Genomic DNA, 26,697 nt, shown 5'->3' on the forward strand with positions numbered 1-26,697 from the left:
TTCTCATAAAGAAATTAATCTCAATAGCATATTATTTGTAAGATACTTTTGCTGAGATTGTTGGCTACTCACTTGACTGTCATGCAGTCTTCGTGCGTTCCAGAATTTGTTATGGCAGTCAGTGGTCTGCTTGCAGTATTCTGGGCACTTTTATAGACAAGCTAAAGGTCCCTATACCCTGACACAACAGGCCTGTTTTTATTTATTTATTTATTTTTTTACAGAAAACATTTTAAAATCTGAATTAATTCATTCCTGGATACATTTTTTGATTTAGTGGGTTATACGACTTGATTATTTTCAACTTAAGCTACTATTTGATTTAACAAGGATTTTTACGTGCGACATTAAAATATTTTTTAGATCATGAAAATTTAAAAAATGCTTTTCGTTTATTTTCTGTTAACTTTTTTAATAACTATTTTGCTAAGTTTTATTTGACTGTTCTCTCTTTTTTTTTTAAATAGGTAGCTAAAGAATGGATGCTATTTTAAGCAGACTTAAGGAGCTTTCTCCAGATGAGCTTCGGGAGGAAATCATTGGAGCAGGACTGAAATGTGGACCTATTACAGCAACAACTCGCACAATATTTGAGAGGAAGCTAGCCCGAGCTCTCTTGGAAAACCAGGCTGAGAAAAATGAGTGTAATAAGACTCCAGACACTGAAACAAACTGTTCAACAGAAACAGATGGAAGTTCATCCAAAGGGGACCAATCAAAAACTCTTAGTTCCTCCTCTGTTCCGATGGATTCTTTTAGACAAAGGGTGGGCACCTCCTCTCAAAGTGAGGATGGAGATTTTGGCTACGATGTCGGATTGAATCCGCCAGAAGAAGATGCTTTAATACAGATGTGTGAGTCTGCAAGTTCTGAAAGTGGGGAGATATTCATATGTCAGACTCCTTCAAAAGGGCCACCAGCATCACCACCTCTGTACTATGGAGTCTGCCCAGTTTGGGATGATATCTTGGCAAGAAACGGTAAGATACAATAGCCTATGACCTGTTATTTTTAGTTTTTCAGTGCAGCATATTAATATATTTTTTCAGTAATTCATGTAACACACTATACTTAAAAACATAAGAGTTTCCTGTCTTAAATCCATTTTTGCTAGGGTATGCAGTAGCTCTCCGTGACAATGAAGTGGAAAAGTGGGTTACAAAATGGATGGATTACCCTTGTACTATTAAGTAGTGTCTTCATTGTCCTTTACTGTGTGAGCAGTTTATTTTACCTAGCTTTTGACTGAAAGGAGATGGATTTCTCAGGTGTAAGCACATGTAACTTTCTTACAGTGATTTTCTTCAGTTTACTGTAGTAACTGTATGCATGTTGTTGTTGTTATTATTATTTTTACTTAATATTTGTCTGATGCCTTTATCCAGGGCAACTTACAACATTAAAAATACAATTGGTTAGATTTCTTTTGTTTTTCCAATTGTATCACCGGCAGATGAAGTAACTTGCTTGTGGTCACTGAGTGTCGGCATAATTTGAACCTTGCAGTCTTCCTTTTTCAACTTCCACCATTTGATCCTTGGCTCTGCCCTCACTCTCTTCCTCTTCTTGATCTCCAACGTCATCCTACAGACCACCATCCTATGCTGCTTAACTACACTTTCTCCTGCCACCACTTTGCAGTCTTCAATCTCCTTCAGATCAGCTCTTCTGCAAAGGAGTGTCATTGTCCGCATATTGATCTGGCAAATTTTACACTGGATGACCTTCCTGACGTAACCTTCCCTATTTTATCCGGGCTTAGGACCGGCATGAAGAAATGCACTGGTTTGTGCATCCCCTGTGGCTGGGTTGTTTGTGTCTCCTAATATAAATACAAAACTAGTAGGTAGATGCTGTGATTGTCATTTTTATATTACAAGAAATCACTTTTCACTTTTAATTTGACAAAACTTCTCAAGTATTTGTAGCTGTTGATTTTGTTTAAATATGCAAAGGTTTATATATATACTTTATATTTTGATTCTGATTCCCTCCTATAGACAGAGTACATGTTTACACTGATAAAAAAGAAGCTCTCCAGGCAGTGAAAACAATGAAAGGGTCTAGGTTTAAAGCCTTTTCCAATAGAGACGATGCTGAGAAGTTTGCTAAAGGCATCTGCGATTACTTCCCATCTCCAAGCTCCTCTTCTTTGTCCATCTCTCCTTTGAAAACAGGAATGAGTTTTTCCAAAGGTAACTGTATATATCATTCCTTTTTTATGGTGTCAGTTATATTCATGTCAATTATTACAGCATCAGGAAAGGAGTGAATTGGAAATGGTACATGAAATCATGCACCTGGACCTCAAAACGGTTGCCCCGTAGGGTGAGGAGTATTGAGGTGAAGCTCACAGTCAGTCTTTTCTAAAATGTCTGAATCTCACAAAAGTGTTTTTCTGCTTTTTCCTCCCTAAAATGTGATGGATGCATTTTTTACACTATGTATACAATTCCTAGATGTGGATCAGCTCTTAACATATTTAGTTAAGTTTTGTGGTTTTTGTTTTTACTTTTGAACTTCTGATCATTGAAACCCACAAACTTCAAGAATGGATTTTTTTTTTTTGCTTATAAAAAATGCTTCACTTTAGAACACAGATGTTGCAAATTAATAAACATTGTGATTGTGAAAAAACTATTTCAACTTGAAAAATACTGAACGTATCCTTTAAATGTTTTCTTTTTAAAGAAACATTATATAAATATTCTTTGAACTATTCAACGCATGTGCAATGTATGACAGAAATTAATGTTTTAATTAGTAAATTGATGTATGAAGCTTCTTTGCTTTTATATTTTAAGTTAGGCTAATTTTAATTTATGGCAATATTAAAATTAAGCTTAAAAGGAACTTTGCACAGTAACACTGATTACTGAAATGTATCAAATTCTAAAACACACTTTATAAGAAAAATCATAAAAGGTATTAGTCCAAAAAAAAAAAAAAAAAAACTTTGTGCCTTAAATAAAGGATATTTCCTTTGCAGTTTAATCAAAAAAGCCTGTGTTCTCAGTTGCTGTATTATTTAGATTTTTGTCTGGCCTTTTAACAGATTAAAGAATGATTTTGCCATCTCATTAGACTGAAGAGTTTAAAATGGAAATTTATTTTAAACAGGCCTTTAATTCTCAGTCATGCTGCTTTTTCAAGCAGACTAAGCTTTTTGGGGACTTGAAAGACAAGTCTGGGTCACCACAATAATGGCACCTATTACATATTTTAAAGAACTCTTTATTATATATACAATTGTCTGGGCAAATAAATCTCTGATTTGAAAATGATTGATGGTTAGCACAGTATAGTGGTAATTATGCAGTTAAGAGCGTTCTGTGATAGATTGGAGAACTGCCCAGGGTTGAGTCCTGCCTTGTACCTTATGCTGCCAGGATAGGGTCTGACTCCCTATGGCCCTGAGTTGGGTTAAAAAAGCTGAAAAAAAGGACAAATGAAGGGGTGGAAGGATTTGGAAAATTGATGTATTAATAATGCCTACCTTTTTTAGTGCCACGTCATTTCTCATGTCCTGCAACTATACATGAAATTAAAACCTCTCAAATAATTAAAAGTTGTATTAAATGAGTTAAGCTTAAGAACATTTTTATTGTATATTTGTTGATTTATGTCAGTTATTTTTGATATTTTTTTAATAGTCCTAAAAAGTAATTGAAAATGGCCTCTATGTTTGGAACATAATCAGATTTGGACAGCACTCTTTCAGTGATTTCTTAGTTCTTATGCATGAAAACAATGAAATGGTCTTTATTGTCTTAAAGGATTTATTATTGTTTTTTTAACTTGTAAAAGATATTAAACATTGGTATTCACTTTATGGAAACTGAAATTATTGCAAAATTTTGTTTGAATCAACAGATGGCACATCATCCTTGGATTCTGACACAGTTAACAGAGAAAGGGCCAACAGTTTTAAAAGCCCCCGAACACAAGACCTCACTGCTAAGCTGAGAAAGGCAGTGGAGAAAGGAGATGAAGCCACCTTTAAAGAACTGATCTGGAGTAATCCACGCTATTTGATTGGCTCAGGAGATAATCCAACAGTTGTTCAGGTAGCTAGATTAACAAGAACTAATCGCCACACTTAACTGGAAATATGTCAAAAGAATGTCCATAGTTATCAAAGTTAACATTTACAATATTCATGCTTTGTAGCAAGTCCTGGTACATTTTGTGGTACTTGCATGGCATTGTTTCAGGATAGGCGAGGATTATGAACTCAGCACTGTAAAGTGACATTACAACTGCTGGATGTTGAGTGTAGAGAGAATCGTGAGTTTATTTGCAAATCAAGAAGCAGAATATTTTGTGTATTTTATAATATCCTACAAAGATCATTTAAAATGTGTTATTTGCTTGAAGCACAAGGTTTATTTAATAAGTACAATTCAAAAATATTTTATCAGCCTCTTATTTTTTGGTACTGGCTTGTGGATTCTTTTATTGTTATAGTACTAAAATTATATATATATATATATATATATATATATATTGTGTGTGTGTGTATGCATATGACTACCTGAATGGAGTGATGTGGCTCATTTTATAATGCACCTGGGTGTCCTGTGATCTCCTTCCAGACGCATGTCTGGGTATGGCAGCAGTCATGCTAAGAAAGGCTCATTCATTCACCCTCTGCAACCTGGTGGTGGCCATGGGCCCCAATGGTGTTGAGCTTCCATGCTTCAAACCTGTCGCACAGTAGTAAACTGTGGGGGTACCCTGTGTTGTACTGGGGGAGGTACTGCCCCATGTAAGCTCCTTCCCTTAAGAAGGTGTCCCAGCAGTCCATCACAAAATATATATGGGGCCTCAGATCAGCAAAAAATAGTTTTGATTGTTCAAATTAAAAATAATATTAAAATGTATTCAAACTTCGGTGTTACAATTCTGGCAGCATGTGCAACAGCAAAAACAAAAGAGCTCATTTAAACAGGACAAAATCCTAGCAGTACTTGGGCTACCATTAAGTAAATGTTAAAAGAATTCATAATCCACAGCAGGAGAACGCTGTTAAATGGAAGCATCTGCACTGCCATCTTTTTTTCAGTTTAGAACTGACGTCTAGGTACTCTGTCCTTGATGGGAGACATAAAGTAAACTATGAGAAGGAGCTTAAATCCTTAGAAGTCATGCAAGCAAGTGTGCACTTAGCGACATTATCATTATTTTTATTTATTTTTCCTGATGGCGAGTCTGCAAAACTTGTGCAATGGCAAGTGAATACTGTACCCGTCAAACAAAAATTATCCTTGAAAAAAACTCCCCTTCACAAAAAATGAGTACAAAGTGACGTGATCATAAACAAGTAGAACTGGACATAAAAAACATTGCCTGTAATGCACTTGTGAAGCCCAGACACAATTGCCCATGTTGCCTAAACATACTAAACACAGTCATTATTTTATTCTTACTTAGCTAAATAACGTTTTGGTCTTTGGAAGACATGAAGTCATTGTCTACCTAAACTGAGATACTATGAATCTGTTAATGTCCCACAAGTTTAAAAAAATGAACTAAATATTGCATTGTAATTATGTTCATGTATTAAGTCTTTTTATTCACAGCAACTTAAAAATTCTGTAAAATTAGTTTGAATATTTACCAGGAAGCTTCTAAGTTAATGAACGACAAAGAGCCAAGTTTTAAAGTGAATCACAAGAGACACAGGATGTAGTTAAAAATAAATGAATGCTATTTATGCAAAATAGACAAAATGTGTGTACCTGTCTTAATAATAAATCTGTAGCACCAGACACCATTTGAGTGCTGTAGGTGGGAGGTAGCTGTCCAGGAATAAGCTGGGGTAAAACTAAATGGGATCTTTTTTCCTCCGTTCCAGATGCAGGAAAATTGTAATAAAGGTGGCCTAAATATTTTTAATTATGCTTCATTGTTTTAAGTACTATACATCAACCCAGCAGCCACATAAGATGCAGGCTAATTGTGTAATGGCATGTCTTGGGAGAGGTAACTAGATGGGATGTTGAAAAGGCTTTTATAAAGTGGGGATATAAAGTGTTTTAGTAATAAAAGATAAACAGAAATGAAGACTGTTATGTTGTAGTATAAAGTAACAGTCAAGAATATTAGGTTTAAGTTTTATCCGATTCAGAACCATACTTTTATTATAATGCAGAAATGTTTAAAAATCTTCCCTCAGTTCACCTGTAGGTGAAGAAGCTAGAACAATAAGGTAGAAGTTATGAAGAGGTATGGATTTACTATTGAAGATAACAAGCTAACCATCCAAAATTGAGAAATGAATGTGACTTGCAAAGACCGAACCGCAAAATACCACAGTATTGCATAGCATGTCTTGAGTTATCAGGAGGACAAAATTAGTGCAAGGTGCAACAAGCAATTATTATTTTTTACAATCGAATGTCAACATTTTGCCTTTGAATAAGACATTTTGGAAATAAACTTAAATTATATTTCATGAATTTCAATCAGACACCCCTAAAATATATACCGTGCTTTAGTCAAAGAGTGCCAGGTACCAAGAGACCTTTATATTTACAATCTTAAATCATATATGTTTTATATAGTGCATCTGGCAAGATGTGTTTAAATGTTGTGTGAATTTGTGGATTAATCATTGGTAAAATATCAATTGGATTTGCCACAGGAAGGATGTCGTTACAATGTCATGCACGTAGCAGCCAAGGAGAACCAACCAGCTATCTGCCAGCTTCTCTTGGACACCCTGGAAAACCCAGATTTTATGCGCCTTATGTACCCAGATGACAGTGAACCTATGCTGCAAAAACGCATTTGTTACATACTGGATTTGTATCTGAACACTCCTGACAAAGTGGTAAGTACAATTGGTGCTTCTACTACCATTTTCAGTCATCAGCAAATTTAAAATTAATTAACTCGCTGGAAAAAAATGCAGCCAGGTGGTTTCTTTCTTTCTTTCTTTCTTTCTTTCTTAGCGTAGATGTAGTTCTAGTATTGCTGTGTTTGCTATAAACTTCTATTTCAGTCTTAACCTTGAACTGAGTGAGTAAGATGATTTGTCTTGCTGCTATTAAGCACTTGTTAAGCACTGTTGTTTTTAAACTAAAGAAAGTTGGAACCGTAGCAATTACCACGCTGTACCAGTCTGGTTCAAACTGAATCATGCCATATAGTTCACGAAAGATTTTTGTCAAATTTCTGCACAAGTAATAGTGTTGTAAAGTTGCTATGCATCTGCATTAAACTTTTAAAATGATTTTACCTCTTCAGTGTTTCATGCAGCTTTATTTCCTTACAGGGATTTGAAACTCCTCTTCACTTCGCTTGCAAGTTTGGTCGTCCAGATGTGGTGAATGTATTGTGTTCACATCCGTACATTGAAAAGCACTGCAAAAATAAGTATGGCCAGGAGCCAGCAGACGTACGTCATGTGTTTGTTTTAATTGTGTGTCTCTCTTAGCCTGTTAATCTATAAGCATTTATTATTAGGCCTCCCATGGATGTTAGTTCAAATTCAGAATAAATCCATTATTTTATGTTAGCTCTTTGTTTACTAACTTCTGGTGACTTTAACCACACCAGGTGATTATTATTTTAAAATTAGCATGGTTTTAGGCTTATAAATATATCTTTTTAAAAAAAAAAAAAAGTTTTGTCTTCTTTTAATTGCACTATTTTAAGTATTACAAAAATATAACATTGTAAGAGAACGGGCTATTCATTCTAGTCCACCTTGTCATTTCCTGTAATTTTTATTCTAGCAGAATGAGATTGAGTTGATCTACACTCCCTGAGTACATTCTTTGGCAAACTATACTAGGGCCTCCTTTTCCTCTCAGAGCAGGCTTTGGTTGTTTGTGGCATGGAGTCCACAAGAAGTTGGAAACGTTCCTTTGAGATTCTGGCCCACATAGATATGATTGCACAGCATAAATGTAAATGTGCAGTTGTATTTCCCATTCTACCACATCCCAATGGTGTTTTGTTTGATTCAGACCTGATGACTGCAAAGGCAACTGAAGACCATTGAACTCATTTTCATTTTCATAAAACCAGTCTGAGATGACTTTGAGATGGTTCACTATAACGCTTGACGTAGCCATTATAAGATAGGTGAATTGAGGCCATGAACGGATGCACATGGTCAGCAGCAAAACTCAAATAAGCCCTGGCATTCAAGTAATGATTGATTGGTATTAAGGGGCCCAAAGTGTGCCAAGACGGTATCATTACATAAGGCAAGTTGGGTGCATGGATTAATGCTGTTGGTGCCAAATGCTGACCTTGCCATCTATGTGCCTCAGCAGAAATCGAGGTTATGTGTTTTTAGTCTTTCTGTTTTGGATGCCTGTGCCCACTATAGCTTCAAAAATCTATGCCACCTTTTCCCCAAACATAATTTTTCACACATTTACAGCTTTAGAGTAAACGTAGAGCCAACTCTGCTTTCATTAGAGGTTTAACTTTATTTTTATTTTTTCCTAGTAACAGTGGCTGTAGTGTTTTGTTTATCATTCTTTTTATTATTCCTTAACTATGAACAGTGTATTGTTATATTCATAAACAATGATTATTTGTTAATTATATAGCAAAGTATTTGAAGAATCTTTATTGCTAAGGTTTTAGGCCCATGAGTTATTCTTAACTTGCTAAATATCTAATAGAGGTGTCGTCCAAGTTTAAACATTTGTGGTTCCTTTAAACACAGGTAGTATATTTAAAATTTGTAAGCTGTTTACATACCTATGGAAATTCTCTTACTTGGAGGAATATTTTCTTCTGTACCTTTTATACATGGACCTGAAAATGTTTACAATAAAATTATGTTATCGTTAGTTAGAAAACTCTCTTCGTAGCACCTTTTAAAGCCGACTGTTCAACAGTGTAAGTCCACAGTAAATCACACATACCCAAAACATTGACATACTCTTAACGAGCAGTTGACCCCAAGTCATGTAGTCTGATTTCCCTAGCGACTCCGATTTAATTTTGTCAAAAGTCATATGGGTGGGCTCTGTGTGTGCAAGAGTGGATGCAACCAATGAGCACTCATCCAGAAGTACAAAGTGAAGAATGCAGCTGCGAGGAGTAGGAACTGTGGGTGTTTTGGACCTCATAAACAGAAAATGGGAGACCCTGCAATATTGGAAATGTGACACTGTTGGAAAGTCTTTTAGTTATATATTCATTTCTTGCACTAACCCAAAATTGATATTGCAGACATATTAACATCATTTTTACATTAATTTGAAAAAAAAACCACATTAGAATAAAGAGGTTTATGTGGGGAGGTGACAGCAGCTTCTTGTTTTAACAATTCAATAACTATTTTTATTCTGTTTTACAGGTCATCTGTGAAAGAAGTAAAAATAAATCTGAAGAGCTAAAAAGGAGGATCAGAGATTATTTAGAAGGTAACTGAATATTTACATAGAATTTTCTTAGAACAACACTTGATTTTATTTAAATAATAAATGGTTAGATAAAATTTAATTATAGATCATGTACAAGTACAAAGGAAACCAAATATATCTGAACATGTACATTTATTGATTTCTTTTTTTCTAATTTATGCAAATGAAACTGATTTATTTTGTATGTTAAAGTCCTGAAAATGGGTATGTATGTATGTACAGTATGTATGTATGAGTGTGTGTGTGTGTGTGTGTGTGTGTTCAAGGCTATGGATTCAAATAAAAAAAAATGTATTATTCTTTTTATGAAACTATCCTATACAGATCGCTGCTATGTACCTTTGCTGCGAGCTACTGACAACTCTTCACCAGCTGTTATTGGCACTCCTTGGTCGCCTGACCCACAGGAGACTGCATTCAGTCCGTTCTCCCCTAGAAATATGGGCAGTCCAAAGGACCCTGTTATGGCAGTGAGAGCATTTGCAGGTCCCCTCAGCCCATCAAAGGTGACACAGTTTAATTTGCGTCCATCTACATTGCCTGTCAAATTTATTTAACAGAATCTCCAACAATGGCAATCTTTTTGTCTACTGTTTGCTGTTGGTTTTATGTTATTTGTCAAAATCAGAAGTAGCTCTCTTATGATAATATTGTTTAAGATTTTTCTTGTTTTGTTGCATTTAAAAAGCTCTTTTATTTTATACCGTTTTAATTAAAGGGAGATGTAACAGTATTTTGGACAACTAATCCATCTTATTTGTTTTTTTTTTCCTTCTTCTTTGTTTCCCTCCCAGGCAGATGAGTTTAGAAAAATATGGAAAACTCCTCCTCGTGACCGTGCAGGTCACTTTCACCATGTGATGAAGTCTGATCATGAGAGAGGTGTGGAAAGAGTCGGAAGGCAAGTTATTGGGAAGAAAAGAGTGTTGAAGTGAAATACATTTTGTAGGCAGACACTTACTCTGCTATATTTATTATTATTTCATAGTAATAGCTGGACTATTAAATATTTCCTTAAAAGCCAAGTCATTTTAGACTTTTCAATGCCATCAAAAATCGCCTACATTCTTGTATTTAAATTAACGACGACTTGGCTTTAAGAAAAACACACAATTCTTCTGTCTGTTTTATACTCTGTTAAGCACTATATCTTTTGTTGACATGTGAACTCTCACTCCTCCTGTTGAAGGGTGTGATGTTTGACTTGCAAGAGCCCTAACCTAAAAAAATGTATAAATTAAAAAATATAATTTTCATTATCAGATGTTGGTGCTAACAAGGCAGTTTTTTTTTTTCTCTTCATTAGTACATACATGTAAAATTTTTATTTTCTTTTTTATTTACAGAGACTTGGCCCATGAAAGAGGTCTACCTTGGGCTGAATTCTGGGAATTTCTTGACTGCTTTATTGACCTGGCTTCTTCTGAAGGCCTTCAAAAGATGGAGGAATATTTAAGCAAAAAAGATACAAGTGAACCCATTAAGCAAGAAATGGGAGAAAATGAAACCAGCAATAGGTTCAAGAGCCTGCTGGGTAAGAATCCTTTTTGTACACATACGTTTTTCTTATTCTCCAAAGACCTGTTAGTGGTGCCACGTGTGCTTTAGTACAGTTTTACATATTTTAAGTGTACTACAGGTGATCTTAATTTAGAATCTCCATTATTCTCTTTCAGTGGCACAAGGCAATCACAAAAGTATTTTTTTTTTTTTCTTTTAAAAATGGGCTATAAAATTTTTGCATCCATCATTAAGATAGGAGTTTAGAGCTTTTGGAAAAAAATAAGTAGGTGTCTAATTACATTTAATAGCCAACTTTATATTTTTATATTTTTTTTTGTGTAGTGTGCTTGTTAATCATCAAGAAGGAAAATCCTAGACCCCAGAAAATGTAAAGCAAACTGGCGATAAAAAAACTTTATGTATTGGACTGTAGGGAGGTAGTGACAGTTGCATCAAATTGGAGACAAAACCCCACTTGATTTAAAAATAAGTTGTGTAAAATAGAAAGTCACTTATAACACTGTGATGTTCACTTAACCAACGCAGCCCTACTTGGTGTAAAGTCTCTTTAGTGCCCAAAATGAGCAATCTGCTATGTAGATGTGAGGTGTATAAATACGTTCCTAGTGTAACTATTGACCCTCCACAGCTATAATTAATGTTGTAGCCAATCGCAGTAAGGCAATTGTTGTATAAGACATTATAAACTCTTATATGTATCACAGAAATGTACTTGCACTGTGGTATCCCTAATCACTAAAGCTAAAAGAATACAAATTCTTATCTTGTTTACATTACATGTTACATTTATATATATTTGCCTACATTTTAAATTGTTTCAGCAAACAGAAGTTATGTGTACTTTCAGCTGTTCTAGTGTATGTGACTCTGGCGTCTGACAAAACAATTTCATTTCTTAACTGGTCTTTTTATGTCTCCACACTTCAAGACTATTGGATTGTAGTGGGCTACTCCAAGCTTTTCATTTTTCATGTACTGTTGTTGCTACCATAGGTCTTTTACGGAATTCTGATCACTTGGGGATGGTATGGAAAAATTTGCAGAACAAAAGTGAACAATAACAAAGATTTTTAGGAAAAAGCCTGAAACTTGCAATCTGTCTCAGCTCGTTTTCTAAGCTGTGTGATGTTGGTGCCTTTGTTTTAATATGACATTGTGGCTCTGAATATTATTCTTTGACAAACAGACTTTAACACCTAAACTGTTGTATCCAAAGGCTTTCTCTTTTCTTGTTGCCTGCACGTTCACCTGTAATCCCATAACAGTTTGTCTCTTTTGAATACTTATATTTTTTTTATCTAGGTGCTTATACATTTTTGTCCTTAAAGAAGTTTATGCTGTGTTGGCAACACTGTAATCTAGCTTTTGAGCCCTGGCAAGAAAAGTTATAAGCAGTTAAGCATCAACTAGATGCAGGATGTTTAAATATATTGTTATGTTTCACATTAAATTATGACTGCTAATGCCACAACTCTCTTTTAGTGACTGCATGTATAATTGTAAACTGTAGTCATGTCTGATGATGCTTGAACTTTTAACTATTGATGCCTTTTCCTTAGAATAGATAGGATGTTTCAGCCTCCTTCAAGCCATTGAAACATTGAATGCTTTTCTTTCACTAGTCATATTTATGTTTTGATGTGTCTAAATTTACATTTTAGATACTTATCATTTTGACTAGTCAAAAATGCAAATTGCAGACATAATGTGCTTTGAAATGTATAAAATGAACAGTTTTTTTCCCTAATATTTCTGTAGAATACAAGATACCTTAAGTTTAATTTTAGAATGATGAAAATGTCATTACAAATTTTTAAACTGAAAGCACATTAGAAGTCCAATCGGTTACTAACTTTTAACATGGAATTACAGGTGTAATTTTGAGTAGGTAAACTATACTTCTGAATATATAATATAGAAGTTCGTATGAGACTTGAGTGGATTTATATTATGCATTATATTGTTGTCTTATTCATTCCACAGGCAGGCCAAAAAAATCCAGCAACTCTATATCAGTTGGTGCATTTTTGGAAGAGACTGATGACATGAGTCTCGAAGAAATCAAAAACCGACAGAATGCTGCCTTAACAAACATTTCATCAGTATGCGCAAAAGACTGCTTTGGGGCAACAGGAGGTTTGGAATGCCATATTCTTCCTGTTAACCACAGTGCCGATCTTATAGAAGCTGCAGCTGAACATGAAAAAAACCAGCTAGAAAAAGAGATGATTTCCTCAAACAAAAATGGTTTCTGTTCCCCTGTGGACAATGAGCGGATACAAAATGGTGAACGGCCTTCTAGAAATCCATCTGACAGCAGTTTGTCACCAATATCCAACTTAATGGTGGAATTTGAGAGAATGACCTTAGAGGAATGTACTGAACATGAACAGAATCTGTCAGAAAATGTAAACGGTGGTATAAAAAGTCATGAGATTAAAGGTATTGGCTCATCTGAGGTTATTAGTGAGATGAGTCACTTAGGATTTTCTGAAAAAGAGGAGAGCGTGTTTGCAAAAGTCAATCTGAAGAGTAGTAGCTTCTGGAAAAATTGTGAACCCATGGAGAATGAAATGGAAGCAGAAGATAAGTCCAGCACAAGCTCTGAGGAATGGCTTACTGCAGAAGAGGACCTTGAGGTGCCCAATGGGAGGACACGGAGTTCTTTGACCTCAGAGCTAGATGGACCCAGACCTTTGTCTTGGGATCAAGGGGGAAAAGATTTAAACAGTTCCGGGTCTAGCAGCTCCTCTTATAAATCACTTGAAAACTCTCAGGAGGAGTTTCTGTTGAGAACTCCTCCAACAATTAAAAAGAAAGGCCTTTTCATTCATGGGTAAGTTTTCCTATTGTGTCCTATTCAGTAAGAAATTCACATGTCACTGTCAGATTTCCTGTGGTGGGTGGGGCCCTGCCCGAGGATTTGTTCCTGCTTTGTGCCCTGTGTTGGCTGGGACTGGCTCCAGCAGACCCCCATGACCCTGTGTTAGGATATAGCAGGTTGGAAAATGACTGACTGACTGACAGTCAGATTTCTTTTCAGAACAGAAAACACAGATGTCAGGTTAAATGTTTACATCCAATGAAGCTAAAGACTTTCAAACTCAATTATTCACTACAATACACATCATGTGACTGCTCATCTCCTATGTTAAATCAATTAGGGTATCAACTTTATTTCCATGAGTGGTAATGTTAAAGAAATAGCTAACTGAGAGATTTATTTCAGCCTTTATTTACCATATCAGATTTTCAGTGGGTCAGAAGTTCACAAACACTTGGTATATGTTGCTCTTTTCATTGCTTAACTTGAATCAAATGCCTGTCACAGTATTTGGTGGGAATTTTTGCCTATTCCTCCTGACAAAAGTAAATCCGTTAAGTTTGTGGGCCTCATTGCTTAGACATAGATTTGCAGTATGGCCACAACCTTTTTTTTTTAAATGGGATTCAGGTCAGGGTTTTTTGGTGGCAACTCCAAAACTTTTATCTTGTTGTAACTGAATGGCTTAAAGGCAACTTTGGAGGTATGCTTTGCATCACTGTCCTTCTGGAAGACAATTTATGACCCAAGTTTAAAGTTTCTGGCTGATGTCTTAATCTGTTGCTTCAGAACTTCTAGATAATCCATCTTCATCATTATGCCATTTATTTTCGAATGAGCCCCACTCCCTTTCCCAGCAAAGCACCCCTGCAAAAGTGATGCTGCCACCCCCAAGCTTCACAGCTGGGATAGCGTTCTTTGGCTTAAAAGCCTCACCCTTCCTCCTCTGAACTTAGTGGTGATCATTATGGCCAACCAGTTCAATTTTGTTTCACCTAACAACACAGCAATCCTCCAAAAGGCCAGTTTTTTGTCCTGGTGATTACCTGCAAACATTAGGCCATATTTGGTTTTATAGCAGTCTCTGAGTTTTGGGCATGGTGTTGAATGACTCTCTTAATGGTAGATGTAGATACTTTGATACCTGATGCCTCCAACTCATTCACCCATTCCTTTGCTGTTTTGGGGTTTAGTTGAACCTTTGACAACAAAATTTGTTCACTCCTGGGAATTAATTTGTGCCTCCTTCCTGAGCAATGCAGTGTCTGTGTGGCACTTATATATTTGTACTTGCATACATTTTTTTACTGAAGCGTGTGATACTTCTGTTATTCGGAAATTATTTCTGGAGGTGTTATTATTTTTCTATGTATTTGTCTGTCTGAGGTCTTAGCTGCATATCTTATATTTTTCCCATGTTATCAAAGGCTATGAGGCCCTGTTTCTAATAGTAGGCCATCAAATACAGTCATGTCCAAGTAACTCAAGACAATCTGCCAATTGGAGGATTCTAGTGTTTTTTGCACTATAGAGAAAATAAACCTCAGTGGGTGTTGTAAAGTGGACAAAAGAACAACCTCAGCTGAGCTGCTTTATAAAAGCTGTACATTCATTATATTTGGCTTTCTTGAGTGAAGTGTTCATTTTTAAGAACCTTACCTGCAACAGTTAAACCCCAACCTGAGCTGTGGCCTGCAAAAAAAGTGTTAATTCTGCAACTTGATTAGACACTTTGATTTAAAGACCATGACCCATGCATGCATATGCTAATCATTAGGGAACAAGTATGAGTATGGGATAAATATCAAAGTAGCTATTTGTATTCAAATGAAACTAAAACCATAAAATTCCCTGAAGCAATTTGTTTAAAAATGTATAGTTGCAGAAACTGAAAAGTTAGGAAGGCTGCGAAAAAGCCACAATTTTCAGTACATTCAGGATGCTGTGCTGAGGCTCCCTTCTTTGGTGAAAAAATAGCTAAGACAGACTTGCCGAGATATTAAATATAGTTATAAAAAATGGGGAGTTGCATGTACTGGGGACTGAATCTGAATGGATCCTGTTCTACACACCAGTAGAGGAGGCAACTACAAGTAACTTGAGCTGAAAAAGGTCCAGTGCCTGTCTTGGTGGCAACCCAAAAGCAAGTTCATGGACTTTAATGTAGAAGGTTGATGTTGAGTTAAGCAGTAATATTTTTACATGATGTCACCCCATTTTTACCACAAATACTGAGAAGTAGAATGAGACTAAGACTGCCTCCAAGTGCTGTTTCATTGCAAGAAAGACCTCTCTTGGATTTGAAACATTGATTACATCAAACATAAGAGAGAGTGATATGTGTACTACCCCTTATACTGCCTTATTTTCTTTTGCCACTGTTTTATGCTATGGAGTGTAGAGTTTAATGCTATGACTTTTTATATTTGCCTATATGCAGTACTTCATTATATACTAAACTTTCAAGACACATTAAACATTGTCAGTAAGCTCCATCCACACACTATGGCTCAGTATAGTTTTCAAGTATGTTTTTTCTTCTGAGTAAACATAATGAAAACAAAACAGGACCCAAACTTAGCTGAATTTCTGGTGCCAATTGAACGGTTTTCACAATTAGCTGTGAGCCAGCAAGTCTAGTCAAGTCATGTGGCTGTATTGTTATATTGTCCATACACAGTAGGATCCCAAGGTCCATGGTGCAACATATAAACCTGGGACAAGTGAGAGACAAATAAAAAACATACTATACTATATTATATATAGATCCATAAATAAAAATATATATAGTAATACATTAAATTAGGTAGTAATAAGTAAATAAGATCTAAAAATAAAAACATCAGTAGTAACAAATACACAGTAAATAAACTACTAGGAGCAGATCTGAGGGTGGTGGGTACAGCTCGGAGTTCAGAGATCGGACAGCCAAGGTGTAGATGCTGTTGCAGAACCCGGCAGAACTGGTTCAGATGCTACAACACCTTCTGCCAGACAGAAGTGGGACAAAGAGATCGTGAGAGGGGTGGTAGTGCCATAGGCTGTGTGGATGCAATGCTTGGTAAAGATGTCTTTTTAATAGAGGGCAGAGAAAGGAAACCTAGTCCTTTGTATGTGAAACATTTGCTGTGGCCGTGGAGAATGACTTGGAGATATTGGCGAAAGGATAAAAGAATATACTTCTGGACAGCTACACTTGGTGGATTCCCCATTCTCAAAGGGGACACCATCTGAGTGATCTGGATCCATGCCAATGGCTGCCGACTGTCCGATTTGCAAGAAATTCTGACCTAAGTTGACAAAAGTCAGAGTGTCGTTGATATTTGAATATTGGGTTTAAATTGCTTAATGCTGATTCGATCTTGGTTTTAGGACAATAAAGCAGCTCTTTGCACATTCACAGATATTTGAGGTATTGTACAGTATTTCTAACCTGGTCTTTCATAGACAAGTGTAATACAGCCATGATGAAAATAAAGCCCCCTAAAGTTAATGTCACAGTTTTTTGCTGCTAGAGTGGCTTGCTGTCTGCCTTTGACGTTGATGCATTGAAGTGTGTGCTGTTGTCTAGACAGTAGTGCTCAAAAGAATTCATCAAGTCCTTGAATAAACTCTCTTGATTTACTGGTCAGTATAAATGCTTAGTCTCAACTATGGTCTTCGGCATTAATAAGCAAAAGAGATCCTGGGTATACTGTAATTCCACAGAGTGGTGCTACTTTGTAGGTGACTTAGATACCCTCTCTGTAATTGAGTGAGGAGCTTTACAGTCCAGGTTTACCGCTTAGAAAAGTTACTGCATAATGAGTTGTTTTGAGAGTCTTGCTACCATGTGTCCAATGAAAGAAAATACTGGGGAACACCCAGGAAGCAATGGAGATTAAACATTTTACATTCCCTGTGGCAGGCCAACAATTGATTATGATCAATGATTTAAATTGAATTGTATAAAAGCGGTTTTTGAAACAAATCTTCATGTGCAATGGTGGGGTTGGGGGGGTTCCTACAATTGTTTAATATATATATATATATATATATATATATATATATATATATATATATATATATAATACAAATCCTTTTTAATCACTGATTAAAATACAGGTACTCCCCTTAAGATACATTGCACTTGTCCTAGTGCTTCTCCCATTCCTAGAAACATTTTCTGTACTTATCATTTCTTGCTGGGTCTAGAATCTCCTGTGATTTTTTTTTTTTCCTGCATTTTTAACATGATACTAAATCATCTTCTTTTCTGTCTCTATTAATTTGGGAACATATAAAAGTCACAGGGTTTGAGATTTGGTCAATATGGGAGGTAGAAAGCAACACACACACTGTTTTGGTCTCAAACTCTGACAATGACAGCATGGTGTGCCGTCATGTTGCAAAAGGCAGTTTTCCAGGTGTTCCCCAACCCCAATGCTTTCTCACAGATGCCTCAGCAGTTCAGTGTAATGTTGCTGATTCACATACCACTCTTCAAAGAGAAAATTCTATTAATGTTTCTCTTAATTTCAAAAACACAGTCCTCATTGCCTTGATGCTTTATAGAAAAAATATCACCAAAGTCAACATTGCAATGGTAGAGATAAATGTCAGAAAAACATGTCGATCAACTGTTAACAAGACGTTAGGCATGTGTGTAGCAGAAAAGTTGATACTTCATCTTAGGCCTGTGGTACTGATTAATTGGGTTACCCCTTGTATATCAAAATTAAGAAATGGATGTATTTTGGGTGGCACAGTTGTAGCACTGCTGCCTCGCAATTAGGAGACCCGTGTTCGCTTCCCAAGTCCTCCCTGCGTGGAGTTTGCATGTTCTCCTCGTGTCTGCCTGGGTTTCCTCCGGGTATCCCGGTTTCCTCCCACAGTCCAAAGACATGCAGGTTAAGTGCATTGGCGATTCTACATTGTCCGTAGTGTGTGCTTGGTTTATGGGTGTGTGTGTGTGCCCTGTGGTAGGCTGGGGCCCTGCTCGGTGTTTGTTTCCTGCCTTGTGCCCTGTGTTGGCTGGGATTGGCTCCAGCAGACCCCCATGACCCTGTAGTTAGGATATTGCGGGTTGGATGATGGATATATTTAGTTTTCTTTTTTAAGATTATATACATTTTCATTCAACATGGGTACAGAGGGTAATTGTTGGTGTTCAGTATTTTTATTCAACACAGGCAGATTTTCATGATGTGGTCTTAAGATTATACATTTGTCGTTGTGTTACTTGCGTGCATGGGGTTCTTTCTTGTTTTGCTTCTTATGCCATGTTGTGTCAATGCAAAATAAATTATAACACACAAGGTATGTGCAAGTGGTTGCATAGTTTTTTTTGCCTCCAGTGTCTGCGTAGAGAAATAAAGTATATTTTTATTTTCACCAGCATTGCAGAATATGGTAACTGTAATTGATCATTATGTTAAGAATTCATATTTAGTTATTTTCATACACATGTATTTACAGTGTTGCTTTGTTTACATATTTTCTTAAATACTGTAAGAGGTGCAAGCTGATCATCAAATACAACTAGCTGTACTGTGCTGGCTGGAAAGTGAAAGCCATGAGTTTGGGGCGGCTGACTAACAGCAAGCAGTGGAAATATATGTGATGATCTCATAATGAATTTGTGTTTTGCGCTGCTTCTGGAAAGCCATATTGTCCATCACCGGGTACAAAAGCCTAGTGGATCAATGTCTTTGATGCCGGTCATATGAATTGATTCCAATGTAGGTGTGGATTTTTCCATTTCTTTGTCCGTCTGGCTTGCTTTTGACCTGTTCACAAAACAGGAAATTGATTCAAAACAAGAAATGGCTAGAGAGATGTGATCACAGATTAAGAAAATAAAGATATTCAGGAGCTATTCTGACAGTGTCTTAAAAGTTAAGTGGGGAATATTTTTTGTCTTTTTGTTGAAGTAAATGCTTTAAAATACTAAACTTAACATGCCTTAGTAGGTATCAAATGTTTTCTCCAATATGTTAAGTAGTTTACATGTAGAGTGTTTTGACTAGGTTTTGCTTAGAATATATTAATAGTAGAAAAGAACATTTTGTATAAACCTAAATGTTCTATTCAGCCCTTCCCACCCAGGGCTGATGCTATTATCAAACCTCCCTTTTTTTATTTATTTTATTTTTTAAGGGGAGCAGATTTAGGAGTGGGTGGTAGAATGCTGTCTAAGTGTTCCATGGAGAATTCAAAACTGATATTTTTTTATTTACCCCATGTAGTTTGTAGTGATGGCCATAAAAATTATTTTTATGTTGAATGTAGAGAAAAAAGTTGGATATAACAGATTTGTGTAAACGATGTGAAAAATATCCATTAAAAAAGGAGAGATTCCTGCATTACTTCTGTGGCATAATCCACATGTCTGTAATCTAGTTGTATGTTCAAAATGTGCACAAAGCATGGATTTTTTTGTTAAAATATTATTAACAGTTACTTCTGGGTAAGACAGCATTCATCATAAGCAGCAGGCCATATTTCCATAATTCTGTATTTCTGAATTGAAGACGGGACTATTGACCAGTGAATGAGAGGAAGAAGCGGGTCTTACCATTTTTGGGTGGTGTATTCCTTTAACACTTTATAAAATACCTAAGATGAGACTGCACTGTTTTCCACCTGAAGGACTGCACCCTTGAGTTTTTTCTTTATTAATTTAGTTTTGTGTAAAATAACGTGGTGAAAGATTATAACCAAAAATCTATATATTTTATTCTTTTCCTTTTTATAGTGATAGTCCAACCAAACTGGACAATGATGTTCTTTTAGCCTTAGCAGAAGTAGAGATTGATATACAGAAATACCCATCATTGCACAAATGGAAAAACACAGTTCTGTCGTATACTACTTCTGACATGCAAAGGTAAGATCAAAGCTAAATGTTTGATAAACTGGGAACAATCCTAAAATCATTGTCTCCAGAATTTAAAAATGTCCTTTTCTAGAGTTTGACTTGAATGATAAAAAAAATAATTCCATACTTACTACAAAATAAACATACATTAGGGTCATGATTAATGGTTAACATATTTTATTCCTCAGAGTTTGAAATCTTAACTCTGTCCTTATAATAACCACCTTTGAACACCCCGGCTCATCTACCCTGTGTTTTCTCTTGATGATTTTGTGAGTAAAAGTACCTGTGAATTGTCATCAGTTATGGAATTTGCATCTCAAAATGTCTGTTCTACTGCTGCTGTGCTTGAATCTCTTTTTTTGGCTCCTTAGTTGATTACTGTCATATAAATTAATGCATCATTTCATTATCAATACCAATTAGATAATTCAATTATCTGTTAAAAGATTTTGGATTTCTAAGAAGACGATTAACATTAAGAACACATTGTTTTTGTTACTTGATCTCACATATTTGTGAAAGCCATTCTCAAAGGCGCTTAATCTATTTCAGGGTAGCAAATTGCCAAGTGATCTTTAAAAATTAGCATGTGCATCTGTTTCTACAATCTGTCTAGTTGTCTCACATTTGATGTCAGCTGGAATTTCATCAGTCACTCCAGATTTTTACATGAAGTAGGCTTGTATGTTTTTTAAATAGCTGACATAATCAAGCATTAACAAAATGTTGAGGAACTTGAACACAAATGGAAGATTCCTTATTTTTAAATTTTAGCACTTGGGGCATACACAACTTATTGGAGTTTATTATTTGTTAATGTAGTGTGCTCAGTGAACCTCAGGGCCAAATGAAAGTTAAAGACAGGTTAAGATTTAAGGAAGGATAGATGGGGCAGATGTTTCACTTTTGCTTTAAGAATTCGACATGTAGGCAGCAAAGACGACCAAGTACTGCTGCATATTTTAACGATTATTGCTGGTGTGTTTAAGTATAGAAGAAAATGTGAATGAAAAGAGAAAGATTAAATGTATGATGTTTTGATATGAACATGTTTAAATTTAACATTTAAACAAGTGAAATGAACCTTTTTGTGCTACTACCTGTAAATGTGCACTGCAAGCTGTGTTACCGTAATTGTTAAATTGATGGTTTATAAAGATAATGATATACATGTTGACTTAAAGAAAAAGTATAAACTTCACTGACAACAAAGTTGTTATCCACTCTCATCTGATAATTATATGGTAGGAGATATTTTTAAGGGATTAATGAATGAATAAATTAATCATTGCTTTTATTGAACTGAAATATGTATTTGCATATAATTGGTATTATTTCATTAACATTATTATTGTTATACGAACAGGAGTGTGTTTGCCATAGATGAGTCTGTCAGCCTGTCTGTTAATCAATCTTTACTCTTTCTTTTTTTTTTAGCCCTTACAAAATTTTCTATTTTGATTTGCACATATTACAACTGCTTAAAGAGAGTGTACCTGTTTATTAGACTAGTTATCCTATGGCATATCTAAATTTGCATTTGTCCCAGACTCCCATTTGTCACGAGACTGACACTAATTGCTCATATTGGCAGCTACTGAAAATGAACACAAAAGAGCAGGGAGAAGAATAAAGAGATAGTAGGCTAGAAAATGAGATGAGTAACCATTGCAACAAAAAATTAACATTTGAATGCATTGTAATAACATGACCAGCATCAGAAGAACAATCATAAGTCATGAATGTAAAATTTTATATAAGCTTAAAAACAGTACGTGTCCAGGATGAAAAAAGCCGGCAGATCAGTTTTTGGCTCATGAGCTGAGCTAAATGATTTGATTTACCATAAAGAGTTAGAACACCCATAGATAGCCCAAGTTTTCTTTTTCAGTTTTGTAGTTATCTTCCTATATAAGCATTTCTGCAATTACAATTCTGTTTGAGTAAAGCATTTTGTATTTATAAGGGTGTGTAATATATGAAGGTTTATTTGATGCACATGAAAAAACTCCGCTATTAAAATTCACAGTTGGCAAGGCAGCTTGGGAAAGCTTCTTATCTGCACAAAAAGTGACCAAAGCCTTCCACAGTAATATGGGGGTTCTTTTGAGAGCAGATGATTTCAGTTACCTTATTAGAGAAAGAGCTGTCAGCCACTGTAGTATGAAACCTTGCTGGTGAGCTGCGAATAACCATAAATTGACAATTAAATTGTCTTATTAAGCAACCCCAGCGGTTACAGAGGCAAGTCAATATGCATTAGGAAAGACAAACCTCGGCTCTTTGGAAAGCAGAGGAACTAGGCATTTAAAAAATAAGGCCAAATAACGTGTACATCACTTTGATAAGCATTCACCCCATTCAAGTGTCAGTTTTCTTATCTGTAACTCTCAAGCAATAAAGGCAGCATACTGACACAAAAGTATTACCATTTGAAAGCAAAACCTCTGAAGTTTTTTTTTTTTTTTTTTAAACTGAAACAATGACAATTGTAGTTACAGATCCATACTTGGAGTAGACTATGCAGTGGCAATTTTTTCAGGCTGAGAAGACAAAGAAGAAATATAGATAAACATAGAATCCAGTATTTTAAGAGGCAAATTGTGAACAATGTATAACAGTAATTAAATGTATGTATCCTCCGTAAAAACTGACCTTATTGACATTCCTGGGGACAGTGAATGCAGGCCAAGTTTTGTGTGTTGTGGAATTGTTTAGCCATGTTCTTTGTATGTAATGGTCAATTTGTTACGATCATTGAGGGTATCGATCAAGGGGTGCAGCTTTTCAAACTGAGGCTATTTACGCTTGAAGAATAACCTAATAAATGTGTTTGCATTGAAGAGTTTCAGCATCAGTATTATCAGTAGAGGTTCTATGTATGGATACTGATGCATATTGTAGGGAGAAGAGTGTAGTGTGGGGTGTATGATCACTCGGTTAAATAATTATCAGCTTTACCTTCTGCAGTGCTGGTAATAAAACAATCAACAGGACACCCCTCAAGGAATAGCAATTTAAATGTAAGTTGAGTGAGGGATCTTTGTCGCCTTCTGGCCTGAATGCCGGAAATGTGAAGAGATCTGTACCGTTTATGAATGCTGTGAATACATCAGCGAAAGTCAACATTAACACTTTTTAACCTTTTATGTTGGGGGAGAACGTTGATGAAGTCTTACTTTCACAAAGAACCTTGACATGCTTTTTGAAATAAGCAAAATACAATTTCTCACGTATGTATGCTTGTAAAATGAATAGCAAATTTTACTGAGACGATGAAAGCACTTCTGACATCAGCAAACATCCACAAATATGCACACATTAAACAGATCATGTCTTCTTAAGGATGTATTCAATTGTTTGTTCCATCTTTTAATGAAGAGACTTGTATTTAGGAAAAATCAAACCATGTAATTCCCTCCCAAATCATTATAATCTAGTTATAAAAAAACTAAAAAGCAGATGATGAATTTGTTAGCAGCATAGCAGTTAGCATTAATCCTTCATGGGTTCAGCATCCTACATGTGGTAATGGTCCTTCTAGGGTGTTCACATCTTTCATTGGTTTAGTTTACTTGCATATTACCAAAGACCTGCAGATTAGGCTAAATGGAGAGTGGGGCCTAGAATAATGGTACTCCTGTATAGGGTAGGCTTCTGCTGGGAAGCTAATGTTCCTGGGCTTAATGTTGGTTGTGGCAAGTTTTAATTTTCCCAAACACATATGTAGAACGTCTGCTAAACAGTGCAAATGAGCTTGAACCTCAGTAGCAAATAACTATTTAGTTTTGCCAACATTTCACATTAGGTGAACCAGTACCCATGCTTTAGTTTTAAGCCTTTTTTCTTTTTTTTTTAACTGCTTTTCTTTTTTTCACCTGTCTTGTTAGAAAATAAGTTTTCTCTTGTGGGGTTTTATTCTGAAATAATTTGTAACCCTAAAGTTACTTCTTCAAATTTACATGTCACTATTGTGATTTATTAAATATTTTCTTACAAGGAGACAATTAACATTTCTACCCACCATGTTCTGTTATGATTTTGAATGTTGGTGGCAGCTGTACCTTCCAGTGATACTTCGTATCCCTTTCCGACTTCTGAATTGTGTTGACTTATGTGACATTTTTCACTTTATTTTAAAGCTTTGATAACCAATTGTGAAGCACAATGTGAATCAAAACAGCTCTGGAGAGAATTAGTTCTGTAATGTATCATTTCAAGATAGTGTTGAGGAATCTACAGCTCAGTATTAAAAAATAACATGTATTTTAATTCCAGGTTGTATAATTTCTGTAATAAGTTCTGTTGGTTGAAAGGCATTCCTAACATTTGGTATCAGAATTCCCAGCATGTTCCTTTAAGATGACTAATGATAGAATTCCAAAACTGATGAGAACTGCTTTTTCTTTACCCTTTCATAGCTCTTCCTTGTTCTTTTCCAGTTGGCCAAGCCCAGCCGTGCTCAAGAGAAGGTGTACACCTCAGCCAATTAATACCGGCTCATCATGCAGGAGCGGCCTTTTTTCTCCAAGCAGGTACAGCCCCGGAATGTACATGTCCTCTCCCGTTACAGGGGCTGACCTGGGGGCAAGTCCAGGACTGTACAGCCCAGCACATGCAAGCCACATTCAGCTGCTGAGACTGAAACATTTCAGTGAGCCAGTGCCAAGTTACCAGATGATATGAGCAAGTTGGAAAAGGAAAACTGAGGTTTAATGCACATTTGGACATTACTGTTTAAGTAACAGTTCAACCATTTAGAAAATATGCACAGCAGTGTTTTGTTTTTGTTTTTTTTTTCATTTAAATATTTTAACAGTGAACTTTGGTTTTTGTCTTTCCCTGTTCATGTCATTTTACACACAGTGGGATTGTACTGTAAGTCAAATGCCAACAAAAAATGTATTTCATAAATAATTGTTGACATATTTCAATAAAATATTGCTGTTGTGTATTTTTGATTTCTCTATGAATAAAATGTTTCATATTCATTATTTTAGCAGGAAACTGTCCTCATGTACAGGTATAGTCGCCATAAGGGCTTTACATTAAGGTTCAAACCCACCCATAGGTTTCAGACATGTCCTATTTCAACATCCGGGTATGACCCAGACTTCTGGGGATGTGAGCAAGCATTAACATTGGGCTGAAGATTGGAAGGTGTAGTGTGGTTACCCACTATTGTGGCACCTTCTTGACTGTGCCACTTCTTCTCTTGTATGTTGTGGTACAGCCTTCCAGGTCTGAAATCTTCTTGGCCAATTTAATCCAGGAGAGTCTTTTCAAAATTCCTTCATTAAATAAAAAGCTAGTATCTCTACTTTAAAGACGTTCAGTTTGTATTAATTAAGAATTAAATTACTTAGCCAGAGCCACATTTCAGTGATGATTTTTACAATTTCTAGTAACTTTGAAAACATTCAAAAGGAAAGAGAATGCACGCTTGAACCTTTGTTCCTGTAAGTGCATGTTTTGAATTAGTACCGCTTTAGCATTTTAAACCTTTATATCTTTATTAGTGCTTGAGCCTTCTGGTGGATCAGCATTTCATCCATTTCAACCCTTGCACCCATCACAGTGGAGAGTAGAGAATGGAAGGGTAAGTAGGTACATTTGTCAGTTGTAATACACCCTCTTGTGCACAGCCACGTTCACTCAGCAGGATAGTTATCCTGATGCATGTCTCTGGACTTGGCAAAAAAAATGCTGATTGTAATCAAACCAGAACACTAAGACAGCAACTTAAAATACTAGACCTTGTGTTTTCATGTATTCTGATACGATGCGATCTATGCTCCAAATACAAATGGGTTTGTTTCTAAGAACATCTTTCCATTAATACATCTGTAGTACTTGGGTGTTGTACCGTGTTAGCCATTATTATTGTAGTGAGAAGTCGAGCAAAATGGCACCTTTTATTGGCTAACTAAAAAAAGATTACAATATGCAAGCTTTCAAGGCAACTCGGGCCCCTTCTTCAGGCAAGATGTAATCAAAATGTAATCTTGTAATCCTTTTAGTTGGCCAATAAAAGGTGCCATTTTGCTTGACTTTTCACTACATTAATAGGTCGATAGTTAAGTAGGAAACCA

At 35.8% G+C, this 26,697-nt stretch overlaps 1 protein-coding gene across 4 annotated transcripts in view; it reads left to right on the forward strand.

Annotated features, from left to right (window-relative positions):
• Positions 1-25,540, forward strand: part of ankle2 (ankyrin repeat and LEM domain containing 2) — a 33,107-nt gene extending 7,567 nt beyond the window's left edge. For all 4 annotated transcript variants that reach the window (XM_039771467.1, XM_039771468.1, XM_039771466.1 and 1 more), the window contains 12 exons: positions 468-980; positions 2,001-2,195; positions 3,874-4,067; positions 6,647-6,835; positions 7,280-7,402; positions 9,329-9,395; positions 9,720-9,901; positions 10,190-10,296; positions 10,742-10,929; positions 12,903-13,755; positions 20,480-20,611; positions 25,048-25,540. In XM_039771467.1, the coding sequence (XP_039627401.1) occupies positions 479-980; positions 2,001-2,195; positions 3,874-4,067; positions 6,647-6,835; positions 7,280-7,402; positions 9,329-9,395; positions 9,720-9,901; positions 10,190-10,296; positions 10,742-10,929; positions 12,903-13,755; positions 20,480-20,611; positions 25,048-25,291 (2,976 nt within the window). In that variant the 5' untranslated portion in view covers positions 468-478 and the 3' untranslated portion in view covers positions 25,292-25,540. The remainder of the gene's footprint in view (positions 1-467; positions 981-2,000; positions 2,196-3,873; positions 4,068-6,646; positions 6,836-7,279; positions 7,403-9,328; positions 9,396-9,719; positions 9,902-10,189; positions 10,297-10,741; positions 10,930-12,902; positions 13,756-20,479; positions 20,612-25,047) is intronic.
• Positions 25,541-26,697: the final 1,157 nt, after the last annotated feature.

Source organism: Polypterus senegalus, chromosome 12 (genome assembly GCF_016835505.1).
Source record: "Polypterus senegalus isolate Bchr_013 chromosome 12, ASM1683550v1, whole genome shotgun sequence".
Taxonomy (NCBI): domain Eukaryota; kingdom Metazoa; phylum Chordata; class Cladistia; order Polypteriformes; family Polypteridae; genus Polypterus; species Polypterus senegalus.